This window comes from Diospyros lotus, chromosome 6 (genome assembly GCF_014633365.1).
Source record: "Diospyros lotus cultivar Yz01 chromosome 6, ASM1463336v1, whole genome shotgun sequence".
In the NCBI taxonomy this organism is placed as follows: Eukaryota; Viridiplantae; Streptophyta; class Magnoliopsida; order Ericales; family Ebenaceae; genus Diospyros; species Diospyros lotus.
This window is the reverse complement of record NC_068343.1, coordinates 8682896-8697091: the sequence shown is the minus strand read 5'-3', so window position 1 is coordinate 8697091 and position 14196 is coordinate 8682896. Positions and strand designations below refer to the sequence as shown.

Below are 14196 nucleotides of genomic sequence, written 5' to 3'. Positions count from 1 at the left end.
AAAATAATAAAAATATATTGATTAAAATTATAATATAAAAATTATTAAAAATAAAATTTATTGCATAAGATTTAAGAATTTAGAAGTATATTAAGTGACATTCATTAAAAGAACTTTATAACAATATTAACAAAAATTTACGATGGAAATAAAATAAAACTTATGATCAAATGTTTAAATTACAAGATGATATTCAAATAGTAGATGTTAATTCTTTTTAAATATCTCAAATTATTATTATATTTTTTAATATTTAAAAATAAAAATAAAATAATGTTGACCAGTTCAACTGGCCTAATTTGGCCGATTTCTGGGTCTAACCATGATTCATGTGAAAAACCAGCCAAATTTTGGCTATGAACTGAATCTATTTTTTTGGCCAATTCTTAGTTTAATTGATTTCACTAAGGATGTGGAAATATTAGAAACCGTATGAAACTTTCATACCAAAAAATTACTCTCAATTGGCAGTCCTATGTAAGAATCCACTGTGTTAGAGGTTTACACCTATGGGTAAATGGTATAGTTTTGCTCTTTTATGTCGCTTTTGATTTAATTTTTTTTAGTTTCTCATGATTATACTAATTAAATAGGGCTAATAGCAATAAAAAATTAAATTTCTTGAGGTTTTATAATTTAATCTAAACATTTCAATTTTGATAATTGTTGATACACATTTTTTGTAACACCCCGCATCGAGCGATAGGAAGGTCTGAGACAACTTACCCTGATGGGCCTACGCGAACTTCCCGAGGGATCGTCCATCCTTGGATTACCCCAGGTCAAGCACGCTTAACTTGGGAGTTCTCTGCCTATATTTAACCTAAAAGGTATCCAACTGATATTGTTTCTTTCCTTACTTATTCTTGATAAATATTACCATTTTTTGGGCTCTTGGGGTATTACACACATCGAGTCATTATGGGCCCACAACCACGGGTTAGCTCAAGCTATCGCCCTTCGACGACCAGGAGTCCCACCGCACTTGTGAGCCTCTCAGTCACCTTTTGGGTGACCAAGGTGGGACGAACCCGGTGCTAATGCACCACCGCCAGAGCCTTCCCCCCTAAGTGCGGTGGCATTCGTGGGCGCGGACCATCTCAGAGGTGATAGAGAATAGTTCGGCCAAGGGGGTTCCCACAGACGACGCCAAATGTTAATACACATTTTTTGTAACACCCCGCATCGAGCGATAGGAAGGTCTGGAACAACTTACTCTGATGGGCCTACGCGAACTTCCCAGGGGGTCACCCATCCTTGGATTACCCCAGGTCAAACATGCTTAATTCGGGAGTTCTCTGCCTATATTCAGCCCAAAAAGTATCCAAGTGGTGTTGTTTCCTTCCTTACTTATTCTCGATATATGCTATCATTTTCTAGGCTCTTGGGGTATTACACACATCGTGTTATCATGGGCCCAGAACCACGGGTTAGCTCAAGCTATCGTCCTTCGACGACCAGGAGTCCCACAGCACTTATGAGCCTCTCAGTCACCCTTTGGGTGACAAAGGTGGGACAAACCCAGTGTTAATGCACCACTGCCAGAGCTTCTAAATGGCGGCTTGGACACATGACAATAGCATAGGATAGCAGCTGGCGGCGTGTGGCAGCAACAGGGCCGCGCATTGCCTTGCGTGGCGCGGCTTGGCCGTGCATGGAGTGCGCGTGGCCGCGCATGGCGCTTGCCCACACATGGGCGCTTGGTTGGCTAGCAAAAATTCCAACATTTTTCCTTGCTTCCGTGCAGACTCGATCCTGAGAGCTCCTCTGTGTGGGTGAGTGCCAGTGACCAAACTATCCTCTGTCACTTCTGAGACTGTCGCGCCCACAAGCGCCACCGCACTTAAGGGGGAGGCTCTTGCGGTGGTGCCTTAGCACCGGGTATGTCCCATCTCAGTCACTCAAATGGCGACTGCCCAGAGGGTGACTGAGAGGCTCACAAGTGCAGCGGGACTCCTGGTCGTCGAAGGGCGATAGCTATGAGCTAACCCGTGGTTGTGGGCCCATGATGACACGATGTGTGTAATACCCCAAGAGCCCAGATGAGCGTAGTATATATCGAGAATAAGTAAGGAAGGAAAAATAACACCAGTTGGATACCTTTGGGCTGAATGTAGGCAGAGAACTCCTAAATTAAGCATGTTTGATTTGGGGTAATCTAAGGATGGGTGACCCCCCTAGGAAGTTCACGTAGGCCCGTCAGGATAAGTTGTCCCGAACCTTCCTATCGCTCGATGCGGGGTGTTACAAAAATGTGTGTCAACATTTGGTACCGTCTGTGGGAAACCCCATAATGGTCCCTACAACCCCCGATAAGGGAGAGGGCCGATAGAGTCCCACCACACCTACAGGGGGGATGGTGTGGATGCACCGGGTATGTCCCACCTCGGTCACCCAGAGGGTGATTGAGAGGCTCACAAGTGCGGTGGGACTCCTGGTCGTCGAAAGGCGATAACTTGAGCTAACCCGTGGTTGTGGGCCCATGATGATACTATGTGTGTAATACCCCAAGAGCCCAAAGGAGGGTAGTATATATCGAGAATAAGTAAGGAAAGAAAAACAACACCAACTGGATACTTTTTGCGCTGAATGTAGGCAGTGAACTCCCAAGTTAAGCGTGCTTGACCTGGGGTAATTCAATGATGTGTGACCCCCCTGGGAAGTTCGCATAGGCCCATCAGGGTAAGTTGTCCCAGACCTTCTTATCGCTCGATGTGGGGTGTTACAAAAATGTGTGTCAACATTTGGCGTCGTCTGTGGAAAATCCCATAATGGTCCCTACAACCCCCGATAAGAGAGGGGCCGATAGAGTCCCACCACACCTGCGGGGGGGATGGTGTGGATGGACTGGGTATGTCCCACCTCGGTCACCCAGAGGGTGATTGAGAGGCTCACAAGTGCGGCGGGACTCCTAGTCGTCAAAGGGCGATAACTTGAGCTAACCTGTGGTTGTGGGCCCATGATGACACAATGTGTGTAATACCCCAAGAGCCCAGATAAGGGTAGTATATATCAAGAATAAGTAAGGAAGGAAAAACAACACCAGCTGGATACCTTTTGGGCTGAATGTAGGCAGAGAACTCCCAAGTTAAGTGTGCTTGACCTGGGGTAATCCAAGGATGGGTGACCCCCTTAGGAAGTTTGCGTAGGCTCATTAGGGTAAGTTGTCCTGGACCTTCCTATCGCTCGATGCGGGGTGTTACAAAAATGTGTGTCAACATTTTCGGGCTGAACCTCAGTAGCCCCAGATGGCTCGGCCTCGACCTGGGTAGCTTGCGTCACGACCACGGATGAATCGAAGAGAGTGGCATCGTCGGCGTCATCTGCGGCCTCGGTAGCGTACCGCTCCACCTCCTCGACGGCCTGCGCACCAAAGAATGAGAAGTCCATCTCAAGATGATTCACCCGAAGGGTGTACAGGAACGCCGAGCAGATGTCGGACTTGGTCTCCCGACGCACAGCGTCCATCCGAGCTCCAACCTCCGCCCTTATATCATCAATGGTCCTCTTAGCGAGCTCCTCACATCAGGCAGCACGATCACCTACCTGATTTCGCTTCTCTTTCGCTGCCTTCAGCTCTGCCTCAGTCGACTTCAGTCGCTTCTGAGCCTTCCGCAACTTCTCAATCACTTTATTCAGCTCACCGATGAGCCCGAAGTTAGCGAACTCCCACATGTTCTTCGATCTACGAAGCTCCTCGTCGAGATCTTTATTTTTTTGAAATTCCACCCTCAGGCGCATCTCGGAGCCTTCCACCTCTTTTTGGGTAGTGAGAAGCTCGACCTGGAGAGCTTTCTTCTCGTCCGAGAGCTTCGTTATTTCAGCTTTTTGAGCATTTTTACTGTCTTCAAGCTTCACTGTTTCAGCTTAAAGGGACGTGCTCATCGTCTGAAGCTGCTCCTCAAAATCCTTGTACTAAGCTTGGAGCTTCATGGCAGTAAGGAAAGCCTGTGAAAGAAGAAAGGTTAGCCCATTAAAAAGCAAACTAAGGAACCAAGGTACGAAAAATTTTCACTTACCCCCAGACTATGACAGGCCATGAAATCGCAGAGAGGGATCCCCTTTAGCTTTGAGTCGTCTAGGGGCTTCGAGGTCACGCCCAAGAGGTCGGGCATGGAGTCTAGGAGGGAGCTAACATAGACCCCTCCTAGCAGGGCCTCCAAGACTAGCTCCTTCTCAAGGACCCTAGCCCGTTTGGCCCTGATGTCCTCCCTCTGTTGCAGCTGGTTAGGCCTCTTCTTCGAACCCGCAGCAAGAGCATCTCGAACCTTCGTTGCGACCTCCTTCCCACGGGCCCCACTCGAACCATGGTGGCGGGAGGCAAGGGCCCGATGCCCTGGCTGCTGATGGGTTTGCTTTTGTTATTGCGGTTGATGGGGCAGAGCTCTTTGTCGCTGCTCTTATTGATGACCCCGCGACTGCTGAGTCTACTATTGCTGTTGCTGGGGACTCAGTTGCGGCTGCGACTGTTCCGACCTACCACCCCGCGAGCCAAAGGTCGGGGTTGAGGACGAGGTAGCTCCTGATCTAGCCCTAGATCGCTCCGGCTAGAGGAGGTCGAGGTCAACCATACTTTCGTCTTGATCGACTTCTCCTCTTGAACTACTCGGCTCTGCGACCTGGAAAGAAGATGGGGGGATCTCTGCACCCAAATCCTTGATATGGTCCCCCTGAACGGTCTCGACGCCGAGAGGAGGGTCAAGCTCGTTCTCTCGGAGAAGCTCATCTGAAAGCTCAAGAATCTCCGAACTCGACCCGCAGCCACAAGCTTGTCGAGGACGTCGGTCTCCTCAGTCGATAAAATTGGTTTCTTGCCCCCAAAATCTGCATCAAAAGATGAGCAGGTTAAAACACGTACTCAAGAAAAAAAAAAAAAAAAGGATCCGTGTGAGCTGATATTCTCTTACGAAGGGTCAGTACAAAGCTATAGTTCCTAAGTAGGGAAAGCGAAGGGCAAGACACGAAGAACCAACTAGACTTGTAATTGCCCACATTGGACTTCCCCTTCGCTTTACCCTGAGGAAGGGCGGCTTTATACGAGGAAGGACGAGCTGCTAGGTAGTACAACCCGTCCTTGGCATTTTTGAAGGAAAATAAAAACTTTATTAGTTTCAGCGAAGGAAGAGGAAGTTTATTTTTGAGGAATAAGACAGCCAAAGAAATGAGTTGGGCATACGAGTTCGGTGTTAATTGAAAGGGAGAGAGCTTGACGTCGTTCAGAAGGGCAATAAGGTATGGAGCTACAGGGAACCTAAGGCCAGACTCGAGGTGCTGGGGGCTAATGGCTACAAAATTGGATGGTGGATAAGCTGCATGAGAACTCGAAGCATGGATGTATACTCGGCAGCTCCCGGGGAGACAAAACTCTCGAATACAAGCCATCATCTCGTGAGGTTTGACTTTAGATGGGAATCTCTTGAAGATCGCGCGTCCAGTACTCCCTTCAACGACTTAATCTTGGACCTCCAGCTCGATTTCTGAAGAGGTCAGGATGACGACCTCCCTAGACCGCGAGCTCGCACCCTCAAAGTTTTGACCCTCCATGACAAGGCAATCTTCGGAGTTTGAAGTGTCGTTCTCCCCTACGATATGGTTGTAGCGCTTTTGACTTGACTTTCTGCGGTATTGATCGGACATCTACAAAGGAAAAGAAAGAACAGTCAAGTCGCAAGTCGCGAACCAGACCTCAAGAAACTAGAAAAACCCTAAAAATGTCCCCTAAATCTTTCACGCCGAGCGCTTTGCAATGGGGTGTCGCCTAAGGTGGAGGGGCTGCAGCCGCAAGCCCAGTATTCCATGGGAAACTAATTCTAGGGTCATTGTGCCCAAAAGCTCAGCAAACGCCAAACCAAATCGTGTCACTTCCCCAAAAAAAGAAGGCGACATCGATCGGCGAGGCCAGAGAAACCACCAACGGCTAACCGACGATGGACGGCCTCACGAGAAGAAGAAGAAAAAGAAAAGTGAAGAAAGTCACGACAAACTTACCAAACACTAAGTCTGACGCCTGTATGGAGACTTGTATTAAGCACCGGGCGAGAATGATTAGCGTTTGAGAGAACGGCGGTAGTGGAAGGCGAGAGAGAGGAAGGCGGAAGCTGAAAGAGGTTTCAAAAATAGCGTGAAAGAGGGAAAATGGGGGGGGGGGGGGACACTCCCTACTATTTATGCTGATGGCCTAATCGATCCCAACCATCGGATCAAAGAGCGACTTATCACATGCTCCACATCCAGCGGTCGCACGACAGTTTGTGGGTCCCATGGGCGTAATCATGGACAGTAATTGAGGAACGTGAGCATTAAATGCACTATCGACAAGGCGTGCTGCGTGGAACAACGAGATTTAAAACAATTGGGTAGAAGCTGAAGGGTTAACAGCTGGCACGCGTCAGCCCCCAATACGAAGATCGCACCGCGAGCTGGGGGCTTATATTATACGTTATTCCCGCATCACCCCTTATGGGCCAGGCTCAGTCCAATGGGCCGGCCCAATCACCCAGAGCTTGGAAAAATCCCGGCGACCTCGTCATACACCACCGAAGCCCGTAAAGCAAACATCTTACGAGCTCCTGGTAAAACCCCCGAGCGAGCTCTCAACGATCGACTAATTGGTTCGCTATAAAACTCTCAGTTCGCTGAACTGCCAGGTCGCTGGCCTAAAACCGTCAGCTCGCATAAGTGGTAAAGTTGCTAAGAAGTCAAAGGTAGTGAGTATTCACTTTATCTGCAACAGCCCATGCCCTTCGTAATGAGAATCTCACTCCAGGTTTTGTGTAGACGATAAGGGTTGTTTGTCCCCCATTATGTAATCATTGTATTTCTATATGTTATCTAAATTGTAAAAGCCCCTCAGTATAAATAAGAATCATAGATATCATGAGGGGCAGGGACAGAGAGAATAATCAAATACCGTCATTCTAAGAAAATAATCAAAGGGCGGTCTTGGAGTAGGCATCGTTATGGCCTAACCACATAAAAATCCCGGTGTCGATTCACGTCCGAGATCTTTGTTTTTCTTTTTCTTGGCACTTTGGACTTATTCACTGCGGTCCAAAAAACGAATCGAGGTCGGCTGAAATCGAATGTCGACAATAATAGTGTCCCAATTCGATCGATTAAATGCAATTTTATCTAAAATCTGAATCTGATTAGAGAGGCATGTGCCTTTGCTAATGACATTTGAGTAGGCCTCACGTGTATACATATAAAAAAGTAAAAAATAAAATGATATGTTATATATATATATATATAGAGAGAGAGAGAGAGAGAGAGAGAGAAAGAAGGGCAGGGATGGAAGGTGAAAGCGATGAAGGAGGACAACAATAGTGTTGGACTAGAGACAACTACCGATTTGGAAGATAAAGGCAGTAATAGAGGCCGATCTGAAAGCTTGATGGTCAATCGTTGATGTCAATGGGGCCAACTTAGGCAACCAACAATGAGATCGAGGCAACTAGTAAAAGATGTCATCGATCAGCAAGAGCAGAGGGCCATCGATCGATTTTTGTGAGGTGGTTGTGAGCAAGATAAAGCCCAAAATAGAAACAAAAAAAAAAAAACAATTGTCACTCAACAACGCAAAGATGACAGTCGTTGCACTTCCTCCTCCTCCTTCCATATTGGCCTTTATCATTGCCTCTAACTTCTAAATCGATCACCGCCTCTAACCCAGCATTGTCGTCGTCCATCCTTACACCCTCCCCCCCTCTCTCTCTATATATATATAATATTAATTTATTTATTTTTTTACACATGTACATATAGACTCACTCAAATATTTTAAAATACCAAATAATATACCACATCAGCAAATGCACATATCTCTCCAATTAGATTCAAATTTTTGGATAAAATTACACTTAATCGATCAAATCGAGACACTATTATTAAAATTAAAACGCTTGGATTAAACCATTTTAGAACTAAGTCCTTGCATATGTTTATGTATTTATAAAAAAAAATATATAAAAAAATATATGGATGAATGCCCTCCCAAAGGAAAAATTATGATGAGACGCTTCAGCTTGTACACAGGACCAATAAGACTATCACATGTCAAAAAATTGATAACACATCTTAAACTCTAGTATAATTAACTCTCAGTTCATGTTTTGGATAGTTAATTTAATTAAACTCAAGTATAGTTAATTTGCTCAAGTGGTTGACGAAGCCTTCACAAGAATTTCTCTACACGGTGTATGCTCAAATGAATGACCAAACTTTTATCGTATCCAAACAAAATCGCCCATTGTATTCTCATTCTCCCCATGTCCATAATAAAATTAAAATTAAAAAAATAAATCATCATTTAAATCATTTCAATTAAGTAATCAATTTAATATAGAAAAATAAAATTAGTTTTGCAGGTATCTCAGGTTAACTAACCCAGAAACTGCTTAACAAAATGGAAATTTTCAACCCATTTATTATGGATCATAGGAATGAACATTAATCTTAAAGGATAAAGCAATAAGTACTTATTATATATGGGTTCTTCTTTTGTTTATTTATTTATTTATTTTTTTGTGAAACTTAATAATGAACAAGGCACAAGGTGCTCACAGCCACGGGTAGGGCTTTGGGTTCTGTCCTTCTCCCTCCCTTTCTGCTTTCTTCTTCGTGATTACAGGAAGTACTGTTTTCTTCAACTTCATAATTTAAATTGACCCACATAACATTGTACGTTAACTTGGGCATCAAGAGTGTTGACTCCTTTCCTTCCAGTTGAGATTTCTCTCTCGAAATGCAATAATGATAATAATAATCACAAGCAACTGGGGCATCCATCCCCGTGACACAAAAAGGAACTGAAACTTCACAAACAAGAAAAGGAAATCCAGACAACACACAATCATGAACTGAGAAAATAATTTTCAATAGAAATGATGAATGGAGAGTGGCTCAAAAGTGCTTGAAAAACAATCATAGAGTAGCCCCTCATTGCACAATAGAATTGAGAGAGATTGTTTTATCATCATTGCCACATTATCTTGCTACTCCCAAAATTGGGTAGATAAGAGTAGTAGATAAAGAAAAAAGAACTAGAAAATCATCTTCAGGCTGCATATTATTTTAAACAATAAAACTCAAAAGCATAGCAAAAGGTAATACTTACAAGAATGTTTATTTTCTGAAACCTTTTGATTTCCAACATGTTGGATTCATTGTGAAAACCAAGTATTAGTATATATTATTAAATGGTCGGAGCAAATGTAACTAATTTCTGAAAACGGTTACTTCGCTGCATGAATGAATCATTTATTGAAAATTGGCAAATTCTGTGCAAAACACCCTTAACTATGATGACCTAGAAGTATATACAAAGAAAAAAGAAATCTTTTTCACTATTCCCTAATAACAAAGAAAGAAATATTAATTTTGTATTGGCAGCCATATCCCTGCCTAGCATATTCACTATAAAAAAATATTACTCTGAAATTGATGGCACTGTCATCCTACATTAACCCTAGATAGAGGGGAGCTGGACCCCAAACCTAGATATCAAACTGGTGATACGAAAAGAAAAAAAAAAAATTAGAAGGAAGACCCAGAAAAAACTTCAGATGATAAAGGCTTTAACATCATTGTGCCCCATCTTCTCAGCTAAAAACAATCTATTGATAAAAATCATAAAACAATAATTAAAAAAATAGCAAATCATTATGTGCAAAAACAGAGGTTTAGACATAATAAAAGAAAAAAAAAAAAAGAGAGGGGCAATGGAAGAAAGGGGAGGTCGGATTTCTCTCAGACAAATGCCTCGATTTGTCGTCAGAAGAAAAAGGAATGGATTATGATTTCGGACTCGTCATCAATATTCTTGTTCATCACAGAGAAACACCTTAATCCCCCACACAAATACGTAAATGTCAGCCATGGAAAAGAAACAACAGAAAAGGGAGAAAGGAAGAGAAAGAAAACTCGAAAATCAGAACTAGAATGATTACCCGCTATTAGCTGGAAAAAAGAAATAGCAAACAGTGAGAAAAAAACAGGATGAATGCAGAGGGCAGGTACCTGAAAACAGAGAGTTCAAAGGCGTAGCCCTTTTTATGAGCTCGGCAAGAGAGTGGAGACGATTGAAGGGGCAGTACTTATAGGCGAGGACGAGAATGGGCCTTAGGGTTAGAACATAGATCAGGGTTCTCCACCGAATTCTTCGAAATTACAGGGATGCCCCCACCACCACTATCCCCACCACCTTTGTCAGGCGCTCTCTGTCTCTTTTTTTTTTTTTTTTGGCCCTTCTAAGAAAAAGGAAGCATAAAAGTTAAATTGTTAAAATAACCATGCTTGCTTGATTTGTTAAGCCCATACTTTTACTTTCCCGTCATTTTCAAAAGATGATTATTGATTACTATGACTAACACGGTGGGCCTGTTATAATTATATAAATTATCATTAGAAATTTACAACGTCAAATAACTTCTTTTTTTAAAAAAAAAAAAAAAAAAACCAACAACAATCGATTTGGAAAGGTACGGAGACCAAAATTATTTGATTCTGCATCTCTTGCTGAACCTGAAATTAACCCTCCCTTGCTACTTAGTATAACTGGGAGGGCACTCTGTCCAGGCCATGCCATGGCCCATGCAGAAGACGTTAAGGAATTTTGCATTATCTGCATCTTAGAATTAGAAATTTGCAAAGCTAGACACTTCCTTAAATTGCATCTTTTGTCAATTTAAAGGGTGCGAAAAGCCACTCCCAAAGAACAGGCTCGTCAAAGGTATTTATTACTGAACAACATTATGGTCTGATACCAACAACAATTCAAACCTTCAAAAGTTGGACCAAAAAAAGGTAGTTAACCGCTGGCTACACGAAGTGGATGACGAGCGACCAGACTGGATAAACTAACAAAAGGATGATGCCAAGCGTGTTTGAGACACCATGCCTTTGTGTGAAGGAGTTTCTGAATCCACCAGATGCCCTGATGTGCTCTTGCAGAAGGTAACAACCAATGCCAAGACATATAACGGTGCCCACCCAGCTGTCCCTAGCCGTGTGCGCGAAGAAACTGGGAGCCACAACTACAAGCAGAATCAACGACCCGGGTATCTCCAGGCAGTCTGATTATCATATCATAATCCATGAATATGAAACTAAAATTTTAAATTAAACAAAAATGTGATAAGAGCATAAAGGCCGAGTGATGTTGCCTCTCCAAATTACTTAAAAGAGACGGGGGGAAAAAAAATACAAATTGAAGTGATATTGAATTTTATTTCAACTGCATAACAACAATATGGATGGATTCTCTCTCTTTAAATGCATGGGTCGCAATAAAATCCCAATAAATTTAGAACAACGTGATCAACTGGTAACGGCAAACCAAAAGTAATAGATACCGAAAACAATCGGCGGTCCATGGATGGAAGAACAAATAACATTCTGTTCAATTAGCATAATTGTTAAGCATCACTCAAACCAGATCCTTACCTGGGAAATGTCTGGGGAAGAAAAGCCTTAGTACAACTGCCATGAGAGCAACCCATTTCCCGAAATCACGTCTAAAGGGTAAAGATATTTGCTCATCAATTTAATGCACAAGTAAAAGAAGGCGGGAGCATTCCACTGCCAAATTATATAGAGCATCACCTTAAGAAGCTGAAAAAGGATGAGGGAAGACTTAAGAAGATGTAAGGGACTAGAAGTGAAGTCAGCATGTTTGTTCTCCAATTTGTTCGATCCAATATCAGCAAGTAACTGCAATAAACGATTAACTCGATAGTTTAATTTAAGCCTGTAAGGACAGTGTTAATGGAATATTCAAGTTCATATCACATTTAGAATCAACATAGTGAAGAAGAAAGAGTGACAGTACCATCGACCATTTTAAGGTGATGGATATGGTCTAATCTGTTGTCCAAAAAAAGTGGTACACATTGATCTACATTTGACAATCTATTTATGTCAATCATTTATATAAAAGATATTTTGTTTCTCACTCACTTTGAAGGTATAATTTCAATCCAGACACAACAAGCTGCACGTCTGAATATTAATGTGCAAGAAAATTTCAAGCAAAAACAGAGAAAAAAACAATGGGATTGACCCTAGCTTAATTTGCTTGCGTTTTTATTCCTAATCAAAGAGTGGTTTTTTATATCTCTCGGTCAGAGCACCCTAAAAAGTTATTAAGGTATCATTTGCAACGAAAATCCAACTGTGGGTGATATGATCATTCAACAAGTGCTGGCTGGCAAAGGGTTGATTGGGTGCCTGCAAGGTTGTTGATCATGAAGCTGTGATTTGTTGTGGGCAAAACTTCCTTCACCCATATTTCTCATCATCATTTAACTTGATCGAACTATAACACATTTTCCAGTACAAGCACTCAGTGTTATTGAACACAAATTCACCAACTTGATAACAGGATTTCAGCTCTGAATTAGTGGTCCAACTTTTCATGTCCATGGCTAGAGTAAAGAATTTTGGAAAATAAATGAAAAGCTTAATTGAGGGCCTTGATGGACTTCCAATTTAGCCGACTGCAAGTTGCAATCCTTATCTATCTCTAATGAAAAACGGGACACATAATGGAAATTAAATTCAACAACCCTGGACCCGAACTTGATTGGATGATTGCCTCAGTGAGGACAGGCTTCATTGTCTGGTTATTCATATCATACAAGCAAAGAGAACAAGAAGTCAACTAATCATTTTCTCTGTACATCAACCCACCAATGAATTTTCCTATCGAAGTCATAAAAGGCTGCAAAGTTGCAATGCCATATAACAGAAATAGTTGAATTAGTCAAGACTCACAAACAGCTCAAGCTGTCACATACAAAACAGGGAGGATAGAGAACTGCACTAGATAAGATATAACAGTATCCACTTGATAGGAAATGGAATACAACTCATTCTCTCCTACCATTTTTGACAACAGAACTTGGCAGAAATTACATCCTGTTTGCAGTCATATAATTTTGCATTCCTTTCTCTATTTCTTGGTGACAATCTGACTTTGACATCTTCATTCCCATCACAATTCAAAAAATAGTTACCAAATACGAATCCGCACTTCCCCAAAAAGGAAGACAAAATGACGGCTGCCTACACTCTTCCATTTCTTGAAATATGTAAGTTATAACCGTAATGCAATTGCTTACATTATGAGAGAGATCAATAACAAAATTTAATCAACAATATCAATCCAGTTCAAGAATTTTTTTATTTTGTTTGTCAGTACTAACAATTGTGGAGAAGCTGACAGAACTCACAAAGCAGCGAATGAGGCAACCCATTTGAACAAGGAAGTACCGAGCCCTAGACCGCCGTGCTTGGAGAGATGCATAAGCAGGCTCGTGGCCGCGATCTTGAGGTCATTTATGTCCGAATTTATCAAATCCCCTGGGTCTGTCTGCATCGCCAGATACTCCATTTTCCTCCCCATTTTCTCACACGGATCTGATCAAACCCAAACAGGAGAGAGAGAGAGAGAGAGAGAGAGAGAGAGAGAGAGAGTTACTTTGAATGTATAATAATAAGAAGAAAGAAGAACAGATAAAGGAAGAGTGTATGGTATAAATACAGTAATCGAACTACAAATAGATGAAATAAGAGGCCGCACGTATTTCCAGGTCAATCCATCGGGGAACATCAGATACCACCAGTTCGTTCGACTTTGCGGGGTGCCACCAGGTGGTATGGAGAGAGAGAGAGAGAGATTGGAGTTTTTGCCCTGCGTTTGGCGCTTCAATCGCAGCCAGTTTGGAAGACAGGAGAGTGAGAGACGACACTTTTGTCTCTTACTGTCTGTACGTAACTACGTATTATTTCCCTGTTTCTAGCTCCGCTGTAATTGCCAAAATCCGAGTTTGGGTCTTACCGAATCATCCAGCCGAGTCTTGGGGCTTTTCTGGTCCGGAAATTGAGCATTGCGTCAGCATACAGACCTAGTCTAATTGAAAAAGGACGGACTCGGCGGATCCTTTTACATAGTTACTAAACACCCGGCATATTATTTGACTTTATTCTGTAATCAATCATAGTCAATTTTAAATAGAATTATATTGATAAATTATATTAACATTTAAAAATAATAGTAAAAGAATGAATAATATACAGTCTCTTAAAGCAAGATGTGATACATATATACATATAAAGATATATATATTGTGGTGATTAAACATTTTGCGGTTAAACAGATTAAAACAGATTTTTAATCCCTTAGTTATTACAGTGACT

The 14196-nt window shown here is 42.2% G+C and overlaps 1 protein-coding gene and 1 non-coding gene across 2 annotated transcripts; both read right to left on the bottom strand.

Moving 5' to 3' along the window:
- Nucleotides 1–9742: 9742 nt before the first annotated feature.
- Nucleotides 9743–9836, bottom strand: LOC127805437 (small nucleolar RNA SNOR75). The gene has a single exon (XR_008024162.1). It is a non-coding gene; the product is annotated as a small nucleolar RNA SNOR75 (small nucleolar RNA).
- Nucleotides 9837–10589: 753 nt separating this feature from the next.
- LOC127804627 (cold-regulated 413 plasma membrane protein 2-like) lies at nucleotides 10590–14143 on the bottom strand. Its single transcript, XM_052341509.1, has 5 exons — nucleotides 13580–14143; nucleotides 13230–13416; nucleotides 11602–11709; nucleotides 11443–11513; nucleotides 10590–11072 (listed from the first exon to the last, which is right to left on the bottom strand). Exons 2-5 carry the CDS (start codon nucleotides 13400–13402, stop codon nucleotides 10819–10821), a joined length of 606 nt encoding a protein of 201 aa, XP_052197469.1. The 5' UTR covers nucleotides 13403–13416; nucleotides 13580–14143; the 3' UTR covers nucleotides 10590–10818.
- Between the last annotated feature and the right edge of the window lie 53 nt (nucleotides 14144–14196).